Below are 23,750 nucleotides of genomic sequence, written 5' to 3' on the forward strand. Positions count from 1 at the left end.
ATGGCACACTGTGGTATTTCACCCAGTAGATATGGGAGTTTATCAGAATCGGGTTTGTTTTCAAATACTTTGTGTATCTGTGTAATCTGAGGTAAATACTGTATGTGTCTCTAATATGGTCATACATTTGGCAGCAGGTTAGGAAGTGCAGCTCAGTTTCCACCTCAATTTGTGGGCAGTGGGCACATATCCTGTCTTCTCTTGAGAGCCAGAACTGCCTACTTTCTCAATCGCAAGGCTATGTTCACTGAGTCTGTACATAGTCAAAGCTTTCCTTAAGTTTGGGTCAGTCAAAGTGGTCAGGTATTCTGCCACTGTGTAGTCTCTGTTCAGGGCCAAATAGCATTCTAGTTTTCTATTTTTTTGTTCATTCTTTCCATTGTGTCAAGCAATTATCTTTTTGTTTTCTCATGATTTGGTTGGGTCTAATTGTCTTGCTGTCTTTGTGTTTGTGAACAGAGCCCCAGGAACAGATTGCTTAGGGGACTATTCTCCAGGTTCATCTCTATGTAGGAGATGGCTTTGTTAAGGAAGGTTTGGGAATGGCTTCCTTTTAGGTGGTTATAGAATTTAACGGCTCTTTTCTGCATTTTGATAATTAGCGGGTATCGGCCAGTTCTGCTCTGCATTAATTATTTGGTGTTTTACGTTGTATGCAGAGGATATTTTTGCAGAATTCTGCATCTTTCTCTCTCTCAATTAAATTAAAGGCTTTATTGGCATGGGAAACACATGTTTACATTGCCAAAGCAAGTGAAATAGAAAGGAAACAAAAGGAAAATAAACAATAAAAAATGTACAGGATACAAAAGCTGTACTCTCTCTCTCTGTGTCTCTCTCTCTGCCTCTCTCTCCATAATGAGAGGGAGCAGAGCAGGGGAGTTGTCTATATGAGCTGGGGTGTGGTGTATTATTCGCATGGAGTGTCATTGTGTGTGTGTGTGTGTGTGTGTGTGTGTGTGTGTGCGTGCGCGTCTGTGTTGAAATAATGGGCCTCTTGTAGCTAAGGGCAACACTGCACAAATACAAATCATGTTTATTACTATGCAGCTTGTGTGATGTTCTGTAAAACACATTTTAAATGTATTTTCAGCAATAAAATGATGATATTATAAAGAGCAATAACTTTACAGTATGTGACTTACTTACTTCCACAGAAGTACTGGTATAAACTGTAGTCGTATGAAGTTGTTAGTGATGGGTTTTCATATGATCATGGTCATAAAAGGCAATAGTATATCTAAAATGTTAATGGTATCCCACCAGCAATAGACATTTTATATTCCTCATTAGTGATTTGGTATTTTTTCTGGTAGCTTACCAGGATCTAGTGGAGAAAGATACCCTTTAACCAGGCAGAAAAACACTCAAAGCAGAGTAGCAGCTCTTCCAGGGTCATGTTGGGTGAAACGTATTGCAAAATGGCAGATTTCGTGGCATATAATTAATTTGATTCCTTCTTAGCGTTCCTAGATCTGTATTTAGCAGAGATGGTTTGTTTAATGTTGTTATGGTATTCTCTTATCACTTCAATTTCAGTCAAATACACACACACTTCTGGGAGCTGGCCACTGCTGTGTGGTGCTGAAATCTAGACAAAGCTGAACTATGAAAAGGAAGTTCCCAGCTTATTTACAGAGCTACTAAGACTTTTAAAATAATTTTCATCAATTGATTCTTACTATTGCAAAAGGGTGTTTTATGGTAGTAGTACGAAGCTATAGTACAATAAAGTAAAGAAAATAAAAATGTATGCAAACACTTGCCCCACACTGTTGATCCAATTATATCCATCACTACATCCATCTGAACATCCATCACTACATGAATCTTTACATCCATCTCCACATCCATCTCTATATCCATCTCTACATCCATCTCTTTAACCATCTCTACATCCATGTCTACATCCATCTCTATATCCATCTCTACATCCATCTCTATATCCATCTCTACATCCATCTCTACATCCATCACTACACCCATCTCTTTAACCATCACTACATCCATCCCTACATCCACCTCTACATCCATCACTACATCCATCTCTTTAACCATCACTACATCCATCTCTTTAACCATCTCTACATCCATCACTACATCCATCTCTTTAACCATCACTACATCCATCTCTTTAACCATCACTACATCCATCTCTTTAACCATCTCTACATCCATCTCTACATCCATTACTACATCCATCTCTACATTAATCTCTTTAACCATCACTACATCCATCTCTACATCCATCTACTCTATGTATGGATCTGGCTTTGCTGTAGCAGATTGGTCTCTTAAGCAGAACGGGGAGGCCTTATGGTTACACTGAGCTTGTAAGTCACTTCAGTCAATCACCCTGCCACTCCAGCCAGCCAGCCAGCCAGCCAGCCAGCCAGCCAGCCAGCCAGCCACCAGAGACTATGTCTGCTTCTGCTCCTGCCCAGCTCCAATGTTCCAACCACCACCAGAAGGGCCTGGTGGCAAGATAAGGACTCAGCGAGCAGACAGACTCATCAACACTGCCTCCCAATTAACTGTAGCACAACACCATGTGTTGTGGGGGGGGGGGGGGGAACCCATCACCGATCACCAAAGACCCAGTCAAAACAAATCCTCCTTCTGGGCTGAGGAGAAAAAAACTCAAAGCTGATTGAGCCCCCTATAAAAACAAGAGCAGAATGTATTAGGACCACTTCAGATGGATGGAGACAAGACAGACAGGAAATTAAAGAAGAGAGGGATGGTGTTTTTTTGTTTACAACACTCCTCAAGATTATTAAGAAGTTAAAGGCAGAGCTATTGATTAATGAAGACAGAGATAATGTTTGGTACAAAAATAATCCTGCATTACAACTGTCAGGCATCATTGACATTATAATCATTCAATATAAATCAATGTTTGCTATTTCAAACCACTAATGGTAAGTTGTGTATAGTCACAAAATAGCTAGCTCAAGGCATTGAGTGAATTTATTAGCTTAAAAACAACAATGTGAAACATGTACAGTATGTTTGGCAGGTTTTGCCAGGGGTAGTTGAAATTGTGAAACATGGGGGAGGTTGCGAAAGTAATAACTACTCGGCAACAGTGGAACAGGCTCATTTAAATTGCGGGCCCACTAATCAACCATATGTTATGGATTTTACTCCATAAGCCTTAATTAACATTTGCCTAATCTGTGGGTTACCTCCCCGATGCCGGTCCACTTCCCTGGAGGACCAGAGAGGTGTTACTGTTGTTTGTTCAGTCTGTCTGCTCCTGGAGTTTTCTCTCACTGGTGGTAGGTTATCATCTACAGCTATCCATCCCTTGTGTGTCCACTCCTACCAACAAACGGAGCACTCCGAGTCTCATTTGAAAATGATCACTTTTGTGTACACGTGCGTACTTTAGCCAGCCTTTTCTATCACCAAAAGGGAGAATGCTTATTTCTATAGGGCAATGGGAGAAAATGTATGCTATATTGCCCTGTAAAATACTAGAGGTTTAGGGATCCCCCATGGGTATCATATTAAGCTTATCATTAACTCTTCCTGCTAGATTTTTGAAGTTGCATAGCAAAGTACTCTGTGGCTCTGCTTTGCAATAAGCTGTGGCCATGGTGGTGTCCCTCCAGCCTTGGTGTCAAGCACTTCAGTGTGTCTGCAGCGATCTGAAATTCCCTAAATGCATGCTCCTCCCATTAACTCCACTTCCTGGATCTTTATATTCCATATATTCCATCTCCTCCCTACCTATCTCTATATAGTACTAGAACTCTATTCAATCCGCATCGCGGATGTTCGGCTTTACAGCGTGATTGAAATTTAAAGGAAATATGCCTGCCTTAGCGGAGACTGCATTCACGGGAAATATGTTGGCATATGTCCGCTCATTCAAAAATGACCTTAACATTTCTGTCGCGGAATCTGTAACACTACAGCGATAAAGATTGAATAGAGCCCTTAGTGCTTTCACCCATACAGCACCTCACAAGGATAAACCAGAAACCATCCATGCTTTGTGCAGCCATTCGAGTCCTTCATTTAGCGACTAAATGTATACCTTCTCAAGGGGAGGATGGGCAGTCCCTGACTATCAGTAGCAGAATTATGACAAAGGAGGCCTGGCTCTCTGCCTTGCTGTTTTACGGGCTTGGATGTATTCTGGGACTCCCTGAGGAGTGTGTGTGTGTCGCCACGGCAGCGGAGAGTTCGCCCAGGCTTTAATGGGTTTCCTCGAGCAAACATGATTGGTCACAGTGTCAAGGGCCGTGGGCACAGCTCTTGGGGGATTATGGGATGGTCACAACAGGATAACAGGCAGGCAAGGCAGCTCTCTGGGAGGACCACTGACCTGTCGTTAGGGACGTAGTGTGTGTGTCTGTGTGTGCGTGTGTCATGTCTTCTTGACTGTGCAACCCCCATTACCCCCTGTGCAAGTGCATCACAGAATCACAGGAAAGCTTGCGTATATTGGGTTAGTGTTTACACCTCATCATAACTGATACAACAGCACTACTCTCTATCGCTCTACCTCACACGCACACACACACACACACACACACACACACACACACACACACACACACACACACACATGCACGCACCCCAGTGTCTGTGAGGACTCAGTAGCGTCACATATAAATCTTAACAGCTCCTGTTCACAATGATCCGTTATTTCTAACTCTTTGTTTGGCCGGCTGTCTTTGTGTCCTTCGTGACCCTCCTTAACAAGCTGCCTTGTGTAGCAGGATCATTGTGTGTCACAGCACAGCTATACAAAACCAATGTGGCCTTGAAGGGTTCTCCCTCCTATCCTTCTCAGCACTGAATGGTGCATTTCTATAATATATTCTATAACATAGCATGTAACCATGACAGTTATCAGATTCCACAATGTTGTGCAGTACGTATTTAGATTTTAGTTCTTTAATTAATAGGTGTCCTCAAACTAATTATCCTGCAATATTGTGGTATCACCTACATTTCTGTTCTTATTCAAAGTTTCCAACACTGTCATTAATTAACTACTAACTAAAAATGCTGTGCGTATACTGTAAAGCTCACTTTAACAAGGACAGAAGTGTGAGTCATTAAGACAGTATCTTTAGCTCCTATTTATTGAAAGAAATGTGGGAGCTATGACCTTACGGTGTGTCATCCTCATGCCAAATCCTGGACTTGTATTTATATACTTTTTTATCATGCTGCCGTGCTACAAACTTAATTCTCCCCAGAGACAGGATTCAGAACCTTGTTTCTTTGGAGAAGAAATTCACCAGGGGTCAGAGGTTAATGAGGATGACTTGTATATCAGGTTCGTGCTGAGCATTGATTTGGAAACTGCTTCGGTTTTGTGTACCCCTGTGTAGATAAAATAATTTGTTTACATGTATAAGTCGCAGATAAGGCATGACTCGTCTTTGAAAACTGTCACACCCTGACCATAGTTTGCTTTGTATGTTCTATGTTTTGTTTGGTCAGGGTGTGATCTGAGTGGGCATTCTATGTTGGACGTCTTGTTTGTCTGTTTCTGTGTTTGGGCCTGATATGGTTCTCAATCAGAGGCAGGTGTTAGACATTGTCTCTGATTGGGAGCCATATTTAGGTAGCCTGCTTTGTGTTGGGTTTTGTGGGTGATTGTTCCTGTCTTTGTTACACCAGATAGGGCTGTTTTTGGTTTTTCACGTTGCTTGTTTTTCTATATTGTTCTATTTTCATCCTTATTAAAGATGTATCTAAATAACCACGCTGCGTTTTGGTCCGCCTCTCCTTTAACAGAAGAAAGCCGTGACAAAAACAAATGTCCAAATGAAAAAGAAGATTTCTAACTTGCTGTGCTTGATATGTGTGAGGATCTCACCGTCTTCTCTCTCTGACTTCTTGTCTTCGCAGTACACAAAACAAAGTTACAGCCTATTAGTGTCAAAGTTGATTCATAGTTGATAGTTTGCCGATAAACGTACAGTATTAACACCATTACATGTATATAAGTTAAATAGCTTATCACATGTGCTTTCAAGCACACAATATCTCTTCATAAAGTAAGTCCTAAATAAGTCCTGTTAAGGTTCTTCTAAAAATATCCTTCATTACCTGGCCATGGCTCCAGGCTGTGGGGCCATATCTAGAAGGGATACAGCTTTTGTCAAATTGACGTCAAATTTTTATTTTTTATTTGAGTTAACCCTAGCCCTTTCCCCAACCTTAACCTAATCTGCTACGTCTATTCTCCTAACCTGCTGTGTAAAATCTCCTTCAACAAATTTCAACAAAATTTGTGTCCCATCTAGAAAAAAAAAACAGTCTGTGGCAGAGAGGATCACACCACTCATACTGAACATTGCTTGCTGAACCTAGACGTGTGAGTGACAATGATATAAAATATATAATTAACTAAAAAGGTTACAGTATTTGTCTATTCAACTATTTGTCCTTGGTACCTTTTGACCAAATCTGTTTAAAAATCACATTATTTGGCTGTGCAGATTGCATAATACATATTTAAATGAAATGTATTTATAAAGCCCTTCTTACAGCAGCTGATATCTCAAAGTGCTGTACAGAAACCCAGCCTAAATCTGGTATTGGCTGCAATAGCTACAATGCTACTACAATGTTGATTTGTTTAGGCTGGCAGAGAGTTCGGTTAATGGACACACTGAATGATGTCTGACATTGGAGGCAGACTTTTCAGCGACTTTCCAACCTTTCTATGAATTGAAGGAAGAAGGCTTTCATTGCTGATACGGCCTCACAATGACAAAACCACATCATGATTTTGCCCATTGACTGCTATCATCAGTCTCATCTGTGTTGGCTCACAATGCCACCGAATAAAGAAAGATCTGGGAGTGAAAAGAGGACCTTGTTTGTAAAATCCCCGATTCAATAGCTCTGGATTAGACAACAGATACAGTACAAGTCGAGAGAAGCTTTGACCAGCTCCAAGATCCATTTGCAGCCCTTGAGCACAGCTGCCATCCATCAAACACTTAGAGCCGTCAGACCTGGGGGAAAGTGAGTGGCCATAAGAACAGAACTGTGGACAAAGTGGAATAAAAAGGCCAAAGCTCTGTGGGCACATAAAACAAGAAGGTCAGTAACCTACTGTCCTTTTCACACACTCTGTCCACTAAAGGAAACAGGGAGGAAATAAGAGTGGTGCCCTGACATTTTAAACAGACACTTTACTGACCATGAAGAGTCCATTTCAAAGGCCAGTTGGCTCAACAAAGCAGAAGGTGTGATACAAACTGCATTGATCTGTCCTTATACCATACCTGTCTGTCCAGTATGAAAACTGGCATGAATTTGAGGTGTGGGCAAAACTGCCATAAGCCATTGTTAATTTAAAGTGAATTTGACATGATACGTTTTGTTTTTTGAAAATGGTAAGTTGACTGAAATTCCAGTGTTTCTAGAGAAGCCACTATTTTATTTGGGAAGTCTGTATTTAATTAAACCAACAACTGGCTTTGTTCTATTCTTTGATACTGGTATCTTCTTTCTTATCGATTTTATCCCAAGGATATGCCCAGGGTATTATGCAGCCCCAATGTCATCATTTTATTCCTTTAGTACCTGATTGGTTCATCACTCTTATAACCAAATTCACTGCACAGCACAATAAGAAGTGGAAATGGATTTTAAATTGTTTTAATGAAAAACAACTTAAGTTCAGTAAAAAGTAAGACAGATTGGAATAAATCAGTGTTATTATTTAGGCAGGAGACAGAATCAAACTTACCCAGATCGGAAATTAATAATGACCAAACTGAGAGCCTAAATCAATGCTTTAATTTGGTAATCAACTCCAGGGGTTTGTAAATTATGACTTAATGGGTAAAGGGTTAATTTTAAAACAGCTTCTGTGGACAGGGGGTTTCTTTAATCGGATAGAGGAACTGCCTGGATGAACAGCTCCACATTGATTAATGTAAAAGCTATCTAATCATATACTCACATCACTAAAAGACAAACCAGTGCAGTTTCCCCAGTTCAACAGTTCTCACTGAAAATGTAATATCTCAAAGATTATAGGCTAGATGAAACACAACAGTCCCAACTTCAACATACAAAGCCATAACATATCACTCTATATTCTTTCCTTTGTGGGGATTGAATTGGCCGTTTTCCGGTAAAATAAAAAACGGTGTCATACATTGCACTAAGTGTGTCACTTAAACATACAGTGACGTAAAGCATTAATAGGTCTGGGAATTCTCTGCAGTCAAGGTTTATTACATAAATCCACTTGACATTCTCCAGTCCAGTTCATCTTCCCTCGATAAAGGATTCATCTTCAGCAGTGCCCTCTGAGGTGAGCTGGGGAGCCAATAAAACATAAAGACATTGTGGTTATGAGAGACAATAAATGAGGGAAAGCTGTAAAAGAAAGTGTGAAAACTGAGGAAATTGAATTTTGGATAAAATATTAAAATGGTCCAGGTAATGAAATGAAAATAAACCTGGTTTGGAAATTACGAGTTTCATAAGCATTTTATTTGGTTATTTTATGTAATATATTTTTTAAATGTTTTTAGATCCCAATATCAATATAATTTCCTTGAGTATGATCAATCTCAAGGTGTAATTTCAGTATCTTGGCAATACAACAGAAAGACATTGATTACTAAAAATACTGATAATCAATGAATTCCTATGAATCCAGCCAAATTCATTGTTGAGTGGAAACTTCTTCAATCCAGGCCTATGTCATCATACAACTCTCAGCCTTAAAACCTCACAAGTGACAGATTGCATGGGGGCGTAGTAGTATGTGTGTTTGTTGGTGTGAAATATAATGCCCTAAAGTCCTTTCAATAGCAGATTCAGAAACAAAAGGGGTTGCATGCTCTCTGTTCCCTTTGTGACTGGGCCCCATTGCAATGAAAGTTGGAACTCAATAACGATATAATGACACACAGGATGTGCCATAACCATTGTGGTCTAGGCCTGGGGTGGTGAGAGACCCCATGGCAAGACAATGTAAACCAAATATTTGTTGTTATTTTTGCTATAAATTGATGAAATATATGAAGTTGGATTAGTCAAGCATAGGTAGTGAGGTCCAGGGGCTTGTCATTGAGTTGTTTGCAGAAGCTATGATTGACCTTATAATGACAATAAATGTAACTGCAGGAAAGCTTAGTTTAATAACAATATTTTAAAGCTAATGATTACAGTAGCAAACAATAACACGTGGCTAAACTCATATTTCGATTAAGTATGTCTTTATAAATGATAATCAATGAACTGTCTGTAGATAATCGTCTTTGTTCGTCATTTTCCGTTACTCGGCGCACTTCATGAGAGCATTTGGGAAATTGCAACCATTTTGCAGTCGTGTGGTGTGTGTGTCGGAGTGGAGCTGAGATTTAACGAATAAATAAAAACGCGAAATTAGACACCCTCCGGGAATGGAAAGGTATGTGTTCACGTTTGCTGAAGCTTGCACGTTGATTGTGTGGTTAATTATATTCGCGAAAGGTTTTAATGTTACTATCGACGTATCTATTTAATAACGTTAAAAGCTAACGTTAGCTTATTGGGCCGGCCACGTTTGAATTCGTTCTGAGATGGTGGCCCGCTTGCCACCCATCTTCTTAGCATTGCATTAGCTAGCAAGTACTACCGTATAATTTCACAGCGTGCACCTTGCTACGAAACTAGCTAGCTAACGTAGATCTAGTTTATTAAGATAGCCAGAGTTGAATGTATTGATTGGTGTATCTATTTAAGAGTTGTGTTAAACCGAGATTATGCGGTGCCAATATTTCTACAATTTCGTTAAACTCGTTGACTACTGTTAAGCATTCAATGTCGTGTTTTGGTTAGTTGAGCGCGCACGTACCCCTACGCGTTGGTCGGACACGTTTCTTTCGGATGAGTTTGGTAGACATTAGTGTAGCCATCAGATAACGTTACGGTAACTAGCGACCATTAGTAACTAGCGACCATTAGTAACTAGCGTTACGGTAACTAGCGACCATTAGTAACTAGCGTTACGGTAACTAGCGACCGTTACGGTAACTAGCGACCGTTACGGTAACTAGCGACCATTGGTAACTAGCGACCATTAGTAACTAGCGACCATTAGTAACTAGCGTTACGGTAACTAGCGACCATTAGTAACTAGCGTTACGGTAACTAGCGACCATTGGTAACTAGCGACCATTAGTAACTAGCGACCATTAGTAACTAGCGTTACGGTAACTAGCGACCATTAGTAACTAGTGTTACGGTAACTAGCGACCGTTGGTAACTAGCGACCGTTGGTAACTAGCGACCGTTGGTAACTAGCGACCGTTGGTAACTAGCGACCGTTACGGTAACTAGCGACCGTTACGGTAACTAGCGACCATTGGTAACTAGCGACCATTAGTAACTAGCGTTACGGTAACTGGCGACCATTAGTAACTAGCGACCATTAGTAACTAGCGACCATTAGTAACTAGCGACCATTAGTAACTAACGTTACGGTAACCAGCGACCGTTAGTAGCTAACGTTACTGCTAACGAGTTGGCTGACAAGGTCTGATACCCGAATGTACTAACGTCGCTACAATTTGCAATGAGCTTTCACGTCAAACAAAATGTAAAGATGACGAATTGTTAGCTACACATTTTAACGAAATTAAATTGCAAGACAACTACACTCACACTGGTAGTTCTTAACCTTGTGGGTAACGTTAGCAAACTGGTAACGTTAAGATAGGCGTAGCTAGCACACTAACGTTAGCTAACTTGATTGTTAATTGACACCATACATTTTTGCTTCCATTAATTAATTATACTTGCTTGCACTGATTTGTGTGCACAACTGACATTCATATTTCCCCTGCCTTTTTCAGCATTGTCAGTGATGTTGCAGTTGGCATGAAGGTAAGTTTGCACTTTCGGCAACTAACTTTTCAGAATCATTTCATTAATTGGGAAACGATGTACCAAATTCATTTATGTATACATTCATATTTTACAGAGAGGCTCAGATGATTTGAGTCTCTACAGCACCAGCCCTAACTCTGTGACTGGTGAGCTCATTTTCCTCCCATTCAGTCATACAGAAAAGTAAAGCAATTCACATTCTAACATATCCACAGTCAATGGTCCTTGACACATTTTAACAGCTGAGAGGACAGCTGATGCGATATATTCATGCATGACGCTTGATTTCACAGCTAACGGCAATGACAGCAGTAAAAAACTGAGAGTGGAGGACAGGATGGAGAGTCCCCCTTCCCGTGTGCTCCACATCAGGAAGTTGCCCAGCGAGGTGTCAGAGACAGAGGTCATTGCTCTGGGCCTACCGTTCGGCAAGGTCACCAACATCCTCATGCTGAAAGGAAAAAATCAGGTGAGTTAATGTGGGAAGAATTGTTTGAGTTATTTTTCTTAATCATTACACTACAATAAGTTAATTAAGGACAGAATATGGCCTGACCATTTGGCCTTGTCAGTTTTTCCTGGTCAAATGGCCAGGAACAACTCCTACGAACAACTCCTACCCTAAGCATGTTTTTTTTATATATCTAGAATCAAACTATTTAATACTACATAGTAGTATTGGGTATAGAAGGAATTTGTCCATGTTGTCTGTCTTTAAATTGTCCTCTTTCGATGTACCAGGCGTTCCTGGAGTTGGGTACGGAGGAGGCGGCTGTTACCATGGTGAACTACTACACGGCGGTGATGCCTCAGGTCCGCAACGTACCCGTGTTCATCCAGTTCTCTAACCACAAGGAGCTGAAGACAGACAGCACTCTCAACCAGGTGAGATTCTACCCTTCCCCAGAAAATACACTTGTGCATGACTAGTAGTGAGGTTCTAGTGTAGACACTGAGAAACAATGGTGTATGAGTGAGCCTTGGCTATTGTGACTGTACTTTTTGTTGATTTGCAGACTGTTGTAATTTTCCCCCTTTTTTCCCTCCCTCTATTTCATACGTACTTATCAAGCGTGCACAGGCTGTCCTCCAGGCCGTGTCGGCAGTGCAGGATGGTGGCTCTCCCAACTCTGACAACAGTACGCTGGACAGTGTTCTAGCCCATGCCCCCAGCCCTGTGCTCAGGATAATCATCGACAATATGTTCTACCCCGTCACTCTGGACGTTCTACAGCAGATCTTCTCCAAGTTTGGAACAGTCATGAAGATCATCACGTTCACCAAGAACAACCAGTTCCAGGCCCTGCTCCAGTTCAGCGAACCAGTCAACGCCCAGCAAGCCAGACTGGTGAGCAGACAGACAAACCACTGGTGTATTATACATGTGGTCCTCTGTAGTTAAGTTGGTAGAGCAAAGCTTTTGCAACGCCAGGATAGTGGATTCGATTCCCATGGGGCCACCTATGCATAAAAAATGTATGCACGCATGACTGTAAGTCGCTTTGGATAAAAGTCTGTTTAATTAGTATATTCCATTTTTCAGTTCTGTCAATTTACCGTGAAGGTTGATAACAATTGCGTTTCTCCAGATTATTACAATTATTTAAACAAAATTAAATAAAACAAAAAGCTTACTAATAGTCATTTCTCTTATCACTTTGTTCAGTCCCTGGACGGCCAGAACATCTACAATTCCTGCTGCACGCTGCGGATCGACTTCTCCAAGCTGGTCAACCTGAATGTCAAGTACAATAATGACAAGAGCCGGGACTACACCCGGCCCGAGCTCCCAGCCGGTGACGGCCAGCCTGCACTAGACCCTGCCATGGCCGCCGCCTATAACAAGGACTCCTCCCTGCTCGGTAAGACCTCTCTCCATCCATTCTCTCCCCTTTTCTGTCTTCTCTGTCTTTCCAGGCCAGTCCAGTCAGCTCTCTCTCCTCTGTATAGAAGTCAATACCACTAAGTGTTCTCTCTCAATGGCAGGCTGAGTATGGACTTATCTAATGCTTTGTAGAGATCGGAGGACAACAGAAATCCCTACCAGTCCAGTAACACACTGTTAAGTGACGAACAAAAGAAGGAACAAGAACATAATAGAAAATGGGTCACTGTGTGTTATCGACAGTCTGCCATGTTCCAAGCCATATAAGAGCCTTGTCAATTTGATAAAGCTTTTTTGAGTTCTTCTACATTATTACTACTCCCACCTGCCCCCTGTATAGTTAAGATTTTCCCTGTACCTCCTCTCCATAGGTACCCCCTCTGGAATGGGAGCGCACTACTCTAATGGTGGAGGGTTTCAGTCTTCTCTCTCCCTCTCGCAGGGCGGAGGTACCTATGCTTTCCATGATCTTTTCTTTCTTTCACTCCAAGTCTTACCTGCTGTGTGTCCATGTCATCCAGGAGAAAGAGGCAAGAGTAGTTGGAGTAGCACAGCAACCACTCCTGTTGGACCAAGGGGAAAACCCCCTTTTTAAAATGGTCTAATAGCATGTTTGACGAGTTTGAAATATCAGTTTGAGAATAACCAAGGATGTCATAATAAAATATGTGATAGGCCATGACATTGGAATAATGGATGGTTAGCTTTAGAGTTGACTGACCTTCCCTGTGTCTTGAATAGCTTTTGACAATGAGGTCTTGCGCTATGCAGAAAAAGTCCCTTTGTGTGTTATGCATGCTTTGTTATGCATGTAAATCAAATTTGTTGGTTGTATTCGCATATTTAGCAGATGTTATTGCAGGTGTAGTGAAATGCTTGTGTTCCTAGCTCCAACAGTGCAATAATATCAAACAATATACAAGTCTAAAATGTAAAATAATGGAATTGAGACACATAAGGACGTGCAATGTCTGAGTGCACACGTCTGGTGTGTGGACATGGCATGCACACTGTAACACATGGCTGTGTGGTATGTTTTGCCCCTGTCTCTGTCTACCCATTAATGTGCCTGGCCTGGCTGTTCCTCCAGGAGCCATCAATCCAATGAGTGCTGCGGCGGCAGCGGCGGCGGCTGCAGGGAGGATGGTGCTCTCCGGACACTCCGGCTGCAGCGGCGTGCTCCTGGTCAGCAACCTGAACGAGGAGGTGAGTAACGCGCCCTTTCTCTCTCCCCTTCCCTCTCCTCCTTCAATATGCAGATCTCACTCAGATCTATTGCCTCTGACGGTGCCTTGTACATCATTGTCCTTTGATTCCGACATCGACTTTGAGCAGATGTTTGCGATTCGCGGTATGACTGGTGTAATTTCATGATTGGAAGGGTTCAGAGAAAAAGCTCCCCATCTATACAACTTGGCTATTTAGTCTAACCTTGCATTTTGTTGCACAGATAGTCAGTACCTTTACGGGATGATCTATTACACCTCATGATCAGTACACAGAAATCTGACATTTCATTTTGTAAGATGGCTACAGCAATATTCAGTGTTGCTCTGCGTTCTTTGAATGTTCCTCAAAGCTCTGCTGCACACAACTTCTCTAGCTTGGCCTGATGGTGTTAGTACCAAGACGAGTGGATTGTTTCTCTGTCAGGCGTCATTCACCACAAGGTCATCCCCAATGGATGTACGTCCAGTCAAGAGATGGAATGGTGACGCATTCTCACATCGGGTGCTCATTATTTATGTGAATTTTATATTGGCCTCAGTGCTTGCATATGTTTTCTCTCTGTCTCCATATCCTAAGTCAACTGAACTGCAGTTACTTTTCAGGCTCTGTCTTAGTGAATAGAGGGTCTCTCTCTCTCTTTCTCTCTCCTATGCATTCCGTGCTAATTTTAACTACGGTCTCCTAAACTCTTTCCCTCTCTCATTCATGTCAAGTGATAGTCCTTCCTAACTCTCGTTCTTTTCTTTCAAAGCTCTCTCGTTCACACCTGTCTATTCCAATGCCTTTCTCTAAGCTGTCAAGTTGGTATGGACTGTGGGGGCTACACCAACCACTCTCACCTTTTTCTCTCACCCACTGTCACTATCTATGCTATATCTATCTATGCTATATCTGTCTATACATTCTCAACAGAAGTAATATTCTATCATTTCTCTCCCCAAACACTGGGTTTGTGGACTTGAAAATGTGTTCTGTTTATGCCATAACTCTGTAAGGTGGTTTTCATGTCTTTACCTGCATGGCCCAAGCTCCCCTCCTTTTGAAACTGATGGTGTAGCCCACCTGCTTTAACCAATATGCTTGCATTTCATACGCTAGTAAAGCTACTAAAACCTGAACTTGTGATACTTTTCTGCATGCCCTACCCACATCCCTATCATTAATTACTATTGGCTACAAACTAGGCTTTGGTGTCTATGTACTCGGCTCCCTCTTTGGTCTCCAGTGTAAACATTTGGCACTATTATTTTCTTGTATGTTTAGGATTACACCACCACTACAGCAAACCAAATCCAGCCATTTCTGACCAAACTCCTGCATTTTCCAATGTACTGACCTGTTTTTTTTATTTTATTTACGCCACATTGCTACCCCCCTTTATTAATTCTTGCCCGTCCCTCGTTCCCCCTTTGTGTCCTGTATGCACCCTGTTACTCCTCCCCCTCCTTACCCATCCTCTACATGTTCATGCTTTGTGCATGCATGCTTTGTGAACAAAAATGTTCCTCCTTGGACCGACTTGCCCCAATTAACTGCCTTGAACCCATGCACCATGACCACCTCATCATTCTACGGGAAACCACCCTCCGTTATGGATGATCTGTCCATCTTGGCTCTCTACCTCCGACTCTTCTACCTCTCTACCTGTCTTACGCTGCTTGCTCTTCTCTCCTTCTAAAGATGGTTACGCCCCAAAGTCTGTTTACCCTCTTCGGTATGTTATTGTTAGCACTACCTTTTTCATATATATATTTTTTTTCTTTACTCCATCTCCATGTAAAAAAAACACAAAAAAAACAACCTAGCTCTCATTTGATTTCTGATTAGTGTTTCCATAGTTGAGGAACTGTTTCATCACATTTTTGTTTAATCGTTCATATTGATTTTAGTTGAGTACATATTATTTTGGCCATCAAGGCCTCCAGTCTCTTATTCTCACTCTGGGGCAATTACGTTAATGCATGGTTGATTATTTGGGATGTAGGTTTTTCTGTTAGTTTTTTTTCCATCTCACAAAGCTAGTTATTTTTTGGGGGAGGGATTTTATCTGCATATTCTCTCTTCTGTCTATCTTGTACGTCTCTTGTTCTAAGACTCCTTGATTGGTTTAAATGATATGGATGATTTCTCCATCCCCTTTTTACGACTAATTTTTAAACTCTGTCTCTGAAGGACTAACGTTGTCCTTAATGGTTCAATCCTCTCCCTTCTGCTCTGCCTTTGCACTCTCCTCTCTCGCTCCCTCCTGCCGTCTGCCTATCATTATAATGAAGGGGTGTACGGTGATGCTCAGCGCGTGAAGATCCTCTACAATAAGAAGGACAGTGCTCTTATCCAGATGTCAGACGGGAACCAGGCCCAGCTCGGTGAGTGGGTTCAGTCACGCCCCGCTTCTGTACCTCTTGTCTGAGTTTTGGAGTGTTCTTTCAACCCCCCCCCCCCCCCCCCCCTTAACTAGCTCCTGTTTGGATCGGTTCCGCTCAATCCCTGTGTTATCCTGCCAGGCCCCTGGCTGCCCTGCTGTTCCTTTCAACATAATATAAAATGTTTCTGGTAAATCTACAGTTCTTGCTGTGTCTTTTGAGTTCATTGTTTTCCACAATCCCAAAATCATAGTTGAAACTAATTTGAATTGAAAATGTCCTAGGACGATCCTAAAGGGAGTCTTAACATTTCTAATTAAAGGTAGATGAAAATGATATTTTTGCATCTGAGCCTCTGTTTTGGATTTATCCCATGGTTTTGACAGTGTGCGGGTCCCTATCCTTTCCATTATCCCGTTTTTGAAACCATTGTGGCATTGTTTTTTGAATTCGAACTAAAAGAGAATTTCAAATGAATGGTAGAGAAACACCTCCACATTAAGTGCATGAGAAACATGTCACTGTAACCGTGTTTCCTATGTGCCTGTCCTCTCAGCGATGAGCCACCTGAATGGCCAGAAGATGTACGGGAAGATCATCCGTGTGACGCTTTCCAAGCACCAGGCAGTGCAGCTGCCCAGAGAAGGGCTGGATGACCAGGGCCTAACCAAGGACTTCACCAACTCCCCCCTGCACCGCTTCAAGAAGCCCGGCTCCAAGAACTTTCAGAACATCTTCCCTCCTTCCGCCACGCTCCACCTCTCCAACGTCCCGTGAGTTTGTCTAGAGTTTGACTGGATTCTGGCTGTACCATTTCATAAATATATGTTGTGCTAGCTAGGGCGTTAGAAGGTTAAATTAATAGAAATTCCTCAGATGAATCCAATGTAAGTTTCAGAGTTCCCGAAGGCTCTGGTCTCAGACCTCTACTGTTCTCATTATATATATGCTGCCTCTTATAATGTTTGGCACATTAGCATTGTTTATTTTTGCACCAGACTATTATTGAGTAGTTTGCTGCTGAATTTAGGGGGTTGGGTGTAGCACTGGTAAGATGTTGCAGTACGAGAAGATTGAAGTGTGCTAGTGTATTGACATGGCTGAATGTGCTTGCATTGTGCTCACGGTCAGTTTGGGACTTGACAGGGAGGATGTGACAGAGGAGGATCTTCGACTGCTGTTCTCTAATGCTGGTGGAATTGTGAAGGCCTTCAAGTTTTTCCAGTAAGGCTGTATTTTACTGCCCGTAACTTAATATCACATTTAGTCCCAAGACTGAGCCTTTGAACACCACAGTTGTAATGTGCAGCGATCTTCATAATTTTACCACTTGTGTGTGACTATATGATCACATTTCCTCCCCCACCCCAAATAGAGGCCACAAAATGGCGCTACTCCAGATGTCCACGGTGGAGGAGGCCATCCAGGCCTTAATGGACCTCCACAACTACGACATGGGCAGCAACCACAACCTGAAGGTCTCCTTCTCCAAGTCAACCATCTAGATGAACCACGCCATCACAACCCACCCCTCTCCTTGACTAACCTCAATTAGTCAATCAACGTGACCCTCACCTTCTAGGGGGAAACTTTTCAGTCAGACAATATTAATTATCAAAAGCCCCCCCACTACTAGTTGTGATGGTAGTTTGTTCAATGTCGTTGTTGTAAAACAAGCCCCATCTAGCTAGATCCCCTTATCCCCCTCGACCTTAGTTTGTGTGGTTGGCAAGCTCCCTTCCCATGTTCATCATGAAGAGGAATTGTATTCCCTCTTTTATTAGAATGAATCAGCAAAAATGTGCCTTACTCAGCAAAATATTATCATCGTTTTGCCTCCTTACGGTTCTACAAGTGATGGTCTAGGCACATTCTGTTTGGGGAGGGTAGTGTGTTTTCTTTTTGTTTTCTCTCCCTGTGTACATTACTGGATGTTCGCCAGATTTTATAGCTTCGATTTTAAAACATTTTTCATAATGTAGGCGAGGGACCTGATTAACGGACTTAGATGAAGAAGCCCATATTCAGTTAGTTGGCTTATTTTTAAACTCCTGGGCAGAGCAAATTTTTTTTCCTTTTTTTTCCCTCCCCCATGTTGAGGATTACTGTAAAGGCTGACACCGTTGTACATTTCACCTGCTGAGGACATCCGCTTACATGTTCCCTTGCTGTCTGTTTTTCAAACCTTATTTGCATATACATAATTGTTCCTTTTGTTTTGCTTGTGTACTGATAGGTCATGGTAGTAGTGAAGACATGTTGCTGTTGCAGGCGTCCAACATCCAGTTAGGCAATGTGGTCATAACAAAGTATGATTGTACATGAGGATGGACTGACTGTTGGGGACCAAAGTAAATGTGCCTTTTAGACCTACTTTGATTTATTTTTTTCATTTACAGAAACAAATGTGGCTTGTGTTTTGATTCGGGGGGAACACTAATCGAAGTCAAACAGTCCCAGAATGTTTCTCCTTGATTTCAATGATATTCGGTGTGGTTTTTGGTAAAGGATTTTACCTTTACACCACATCTCCAGTAAAAACTGAACACAAAATACAGTAAATCAAAAAGGTTAGGAATGTGTGGAAAAAGGTTGTATATTTTCTACATGGATTGAGTTTTTACATATAGTTTGGAAAAGGCACGATTAAAAGCTAATTTTCTACCGAGTGAGTCCGTTTGATGGTTCCTGCTGTGTGTACCTACTCTGCTTTAACTCTGTAGCATGCTCAATAAACTCTCCTGTAGCTCTATTCACCCTCTTCTGTCTCCTATGCTCTCACTTCCTTTCTCCTCTACACCTCTCTTACTGTTCTGATTTTCTCTGCCTAGGGGGGATAATACATTTTATTTTTGGAACAGGGTGGCAATACCAGAAGATGACAATTGGAAATATTAATTAAATTAGAATTTCCCACCCTGCTAACCACTTGCTTTACTAAGATTCTGACTCAACTGTTGCTGTATGTTTTCTAACCCTTTAATTTTACAGCTATGAACTCCTTGCTCTCTTGTCTAAATCTCACAGGTGAGTACGGTAACGCAATATCTGTTAAAATGTAAATGTTATAGAACTACTGTTTCAGATTCGAGCAGCTGTATCGTTCTGGACCATACTCAACCATGCCTAAAATGTCAATCCGGATTCTGCTGTGGGCTGATTTTTAAATGCCCTAAATTAAAAAACAATCTAGCCTAATAAATTACATACTTTCCCATGATGTCATGAGATTTCTTTTGTTTGAGGTACTGTCCTCGCATAAACCAGGTTTCCAACCTACCATTTAAAAAAAAAGAAGCTATTTTGAGGATGCTGGAATCATATTTTGAACAAACGTGTATATCCCTATAGGAGATTTGAAGTAGCCTAATCAGATTAAAACGTTGTTTATGCCACAAATTGTATAACACATATTTAGTCTATATTGAAGCGTTAGATTCTAGGTGCGTGAGAAATAGAGGCACAGCACACTAAGCTTTCCTGAATAACTGGGCCTCCCAGGAGCATATGTGGGCACATTATTATAGGATAACTTGATGATCTCAGTTTTTAGAAGAAAAAATACAGCCAGTGACCTGATACTGTACCTTCCTATACCTTATAAACTTGAGAGTAGACCCACAACTGATCCGAATGGAATGGAATGTTCAAATTACAGTGCTTTTGTGACATTATTCAAATTACATTCTCACTGCAGCCTAGAGTATAATTTTGTACTCACTTGAAAGCAATAATGCAATTATTCATTGCGTTGTGGTGTTGTAAGCTACTATAGTCTAGGAAGGATAATTGTATTGTCCCTAAACAAGATCAATAGGGGAGCTTTTTGAGCTGAGTGTTTCATGTCTTCACTTTTCTTTCATATGCAATGATGCACCTGGCGTGCCAATCAGCTATTCCTATCTGTTGCCTTCATATTGAAAATATATGATGCTTTTATGTGTGGTATGATTGCTAGTTAGCCTATTGCAGATCTGGACAAATGATCCACCTACCACTATTGTCACTGAATTGTGGATAGAGGACAGGATAGACAGACTTGTAAACTATGTTGACCTGTGGTGAAGTAAAAGTTGCAGATGAGTAAATGTGGCTAGGATGGAAGAAATTATATAGTAAAAGGGGCCAAAGAGCGAATGTAAACCAGGGAGAAAACACACTACCCTCCCCTGTGCCCAATCAACAATAATAATAAAAAATGCCCCCCACAATACATTTGGAACTGTCCCCTGGTGTGGTCTCTATTGCAAAATAACAAAATCCCAAAGAGCCAATTGTTATGTTCAGTCCAGTCGCAAATCTAATAAATGTAAGCGGGGTGCAGTTGGGCCAATGTGTACCTTACCAATTTCACAATATCAAGGTAATTTCCCAAAGATTATAAAACATTTATCTAAGACAAAGATGTTCATGGCACCATCTTGACTTGGGGAAATTGCTGGCAGTTTCAATAGTTGTCAAAGACTGAATAATTCAACATCCCTTTGACAAGAGTTTATTTAATTAGTGCTGACCTCTGTCTCTCACATAATGTCCACAGGGGTGAGACAGGTCCCCCTGTTTTTATACGGTCTATGGACAGGTGTCACGACATTGGACACAGGTCAACTTCTCATTTTCAATTAATAGTGTGTGTGTTCAGGTGCATTGGTGAAGCTTGAGAGGAGTGTTAAAGGTTATATGGTCAATTTCATTTCCACAGTAGTTAATCCAGGAAACTGAAATTCAATTCATACATCAAAATATCCTAATAACTTATGGGGGTCTTTAAAGGTCTTTAACTGAATGTCAGTTTAATTGCTTGAATTAAAATTCATAGACTGGAATTGAACCCCTACCCTGATGTTTAGCCCAGTAGACTCTGATAATACCTTTCATCAGTGGCTACATTCTGAGCTGGCGTGTAAAAAGACAAAAAAAAACTAAATGTCCTTACCTTGTGGTTTCACAGAATCCATAAATGTCCTTACCTTGTGGTTTCACAGAATCCATAAATGTCCTTACCTTGTGGTTTCACAGAATCCATAAATGTACTTACCTTGTGGTTTCACAGAATCCATAAATGTAAGGTGGACAAGCTACCATCTGATCAACCCTCATATTTTATTTAAAACACTGCATGCATTTATTCACAGATTAAAGCTGAAACTCGGTGACTGCCCCCATTTTCTAAATCAAATTGACTGTTATCTATATGCAAATGACTCGCCTCTCATACGTAGTTTCAATAATTAATGTGGATGACGGTTGACACTGGGGCCAGGATGTCTTTTGTCCCACTAGATATCCTGCCTAAACTGCCTCTCTGCTCCAATCGGAAACAATTATCCGGTTGGAGACATGAGCTCGGTTCCCATGTTGCTGGTGTCCTTCTGTATAGCTGATCTATGAAAAGAGGACTGTATCGCTCTGTAGTACTGCCTTTTGGTCTTTGGGATGCCCCATTAACACTGTATCGATATAATATTTTCATAGACACCTTTCCTTCAGGATTTCCTAACAGGAGAACAGAACATGTACAGTATATGTACGATGCCTTTGGGAAAGGATCTAAGAACATGAATTTGCCATAGTGAACTCGGCGCATCTAATTAAAGCGAGTGCTTTCAACTGTCTTAATGAATCAATGAAAAGCCATAATGGAGAAGATAAAATTATAATATCTATAGAAAGAGGGGGGTGGGTGGGGGGGTGAATATAATGATGGACTCCTTGCTAATATGTATAAGTAAAGAATAAAACTAATTCTGACATTTATTGTCACTAACTGTCCCAAACCTTTGGCAAGCTGTTATAAAGTGTGCTCCTGTTATACTGTATGTACAGTGCATTTGGAAAGTATTCAGACCCCTGGACTTTTTCCACATTTTGTTACATTACAGCCTTATTCTAAAATTGATTACATAGTCGTCCCCCCCCCCCCCCCCCCCTCATCAATCTACACAATACCCCATAATGAAAGCAGTTTAAAAAAAATGTTGGGCTAATTTAATATATAAAAAACAGAAATATCACATTCACATAAGTATTCAGTCCCTTTACTTTGTTCTTTGTTGATGCACCTTTGGCAGCGATTACAGCCTCACTTGGCACACGTGTATTTGGGGAGTTTCTCCCATTCTTCTCTGCAGATCCTCTTAAGCTCTGTCAGGTTGGATGGGGAGCATTGCTGCACAGCTATTTTCAGGACTCTCCAGAGATGTTTGATCAGGTTCAAGTCCAGGCTCTGGCTGGGCCACTCAAGGACATTCAGAGAGTTGTCCCGAAGCCGCTCCTGCATTGTGTGCTTAGGGTCATTGTCCTGTTGGAAGGTGAACCTTTGCCCTAGTCTGAGGTCCTGAGCTCTCTGGAGCAGGTTTTCATCAAGGATCTCTCTCTACTTTTCTCCATTTATCTTTCCCTTGATCCTGATTAGTTTCCCAGTCTCTACCGCTAAAAAACATCCCCACAGCATGATGCTGCCACCACCATGCTTCACTTTTGGGATGGTGCCAGGTTTCCACCAGATGTGACGCTTGGCATTCAGGCCAAATAGTTCCATCTTGGTTTAATCAGACCATAAAATCTTGTTTCTCATGGTCTGAAAGTTCTTTAGGTGCCTTTTGACAAACTCCAAGCGGGCTGTCATGTGCCTTTTACTGAGGAGTGGCTTCCGTCTGTCCACTCTAACATAAAGGACTGATTGGTTGAGTGTTGCAGAGATTATTGTCCTTGTGGAAGGTTCTCCCATCTCAACAGAGGATCTCTGGAGCTCTGTCAGAGTGACCATTGGCGTCTTGCTCACCTCCCTGACCAAGGCCCTTCTCCCCCGATTGCTCAGTTTGGCTGGGCGGCCAGCTTGTGGTTGTTCCAAACTTCTTCCATTTAAGAATAATGGAGGCCCCTGTGTTCTTGGTGACCTTCAATGCTGCAGAAATGTTTTGGTACCCTTCCCCAGATATGTGCCTCGACACAATCCTGTCTTGGAGCTCTATGGACAATGCTCTGACATGAACTGTCAATTGTGGGACCTTATATAGACAGGTGTGTGCCTTTCCAAATCATGTCCAATCAATTGAATTTACCAAAGCTTTTTCTGTGGCTGCCATTTTCTATGGCAAACCATTTCTAAGGGTTTGATCAGTAACCATGGTCACATAGTTTGCCGTGGTGTTCTGTCGGGCCAGATAGCACTGTTTTGTGTTTGTTTCCCAATAGGTGATGTAGTTTTTTTGACTGTGTTATTTGGTTTATTTATTTGGATGTTCTGGTGATGAGGCTTCAGTGTGTTGGTAAAACAGGTTTTTGAACTCCCAGGACCAGCTGGATGAGGGGATTTGTTTCTTTGCTCAGCTCCTGCCATTTTTTTTGCCATTATTTTACCAGGTAAGTTGACTGAGAACACATTCTCATTTACAGCA

The 23,750-nt window shown here is 41.5% G+C and overlaps 1 protein-coding gene across 7 annotated transcripts; it reads left to right on the top strand.

Moving 5' to 3' along the window:
- The first annotated feature begins 9,276 nt into the window (after nt 1-9,276).
- On the top strand, nt 9,277-19,016 carry LOC110508848 (polypyrimidine tract-binding protein 2). Of its 7 annotated transcripts, none has more exons than XM_036966290.2 (14): nt 9,277-9,412; nt 10,839-10,869; nt 10,967-11,018; nt 11,166-11,341; nt 11,614-11,757; nt 11,945-12,220; nt 12,539-12,734; nt 13,129-13,206; nt 13,848-13,963; nt 15,668-15,701; nt 16,261-16,353; nt 16,907-17,123; nt 17,497-17,574; nt 17,726-19,016. In XM_036966290.2, exons 1-14 carry the CDS (start codon nt 9,405-9,407, stop codon nt 17,853-17,855), a joined length of 1,629 nt encoding a protein of 542 aa, XP_036822185.1. In that variant the 5' UTR covers nt 9,277-9,404; the 3' UTR covers nt 17,856-19,016. The 7 variants fall into 7 exon arrangements, 4 of the variants coding, with proteins under 4 accessions (XP_036822185.1, XP_036822184.1, XP_036822186.1 ...); XM_036966289.2 differs by having other exon boundaries at nt 9,287-9,412; nt 17,482-17,574; XR_016492734.1 differs by lacking the exon at nt 15,668-15,701 and having other exon boundaries at nt 9,287-9,412; nt 17,482-17,574.
- The last annotated feature ends 4,734 nt before the right edge of the window (nt 19,017-23,750 follow it).

The sequence above is a fragment of the Oncorhynchus mykiss genome, chromosome 28, assembly GCF_057628025.1.
Source record: "Oncorhynchus mykiss isolate SJ-2025 chromosome 28, ASM5762802v1, whole genome shotgun sequence".
In the NCBI taxonomy this organism is placed as follows: Eukaryota; Metazoa; Chordata; class Actinopteri; order Salmoniformes; family Salmonidae; genus Oncorhynchus; species Oncorhynchus mykiss.

Coding starts and splice junctions, on each gene's coding strand:
- LOC110508848 (XM_036966289.2), top strand. Junction 16,354..16,906: donor CGGGAACCAGGCCCAGCTCG/GTGAGTGGGTTC, acceptor CTGTCCTCTCAG/CGATGAGCCACCTGAATGGC. Junction 17,575..17,725: donor AAGGCCTTCAAGTTTTTCCA/GTAAGGCTGTAT, acceptor CACCCCAAATAG/AGGCCACAAAATGGCGCTAC.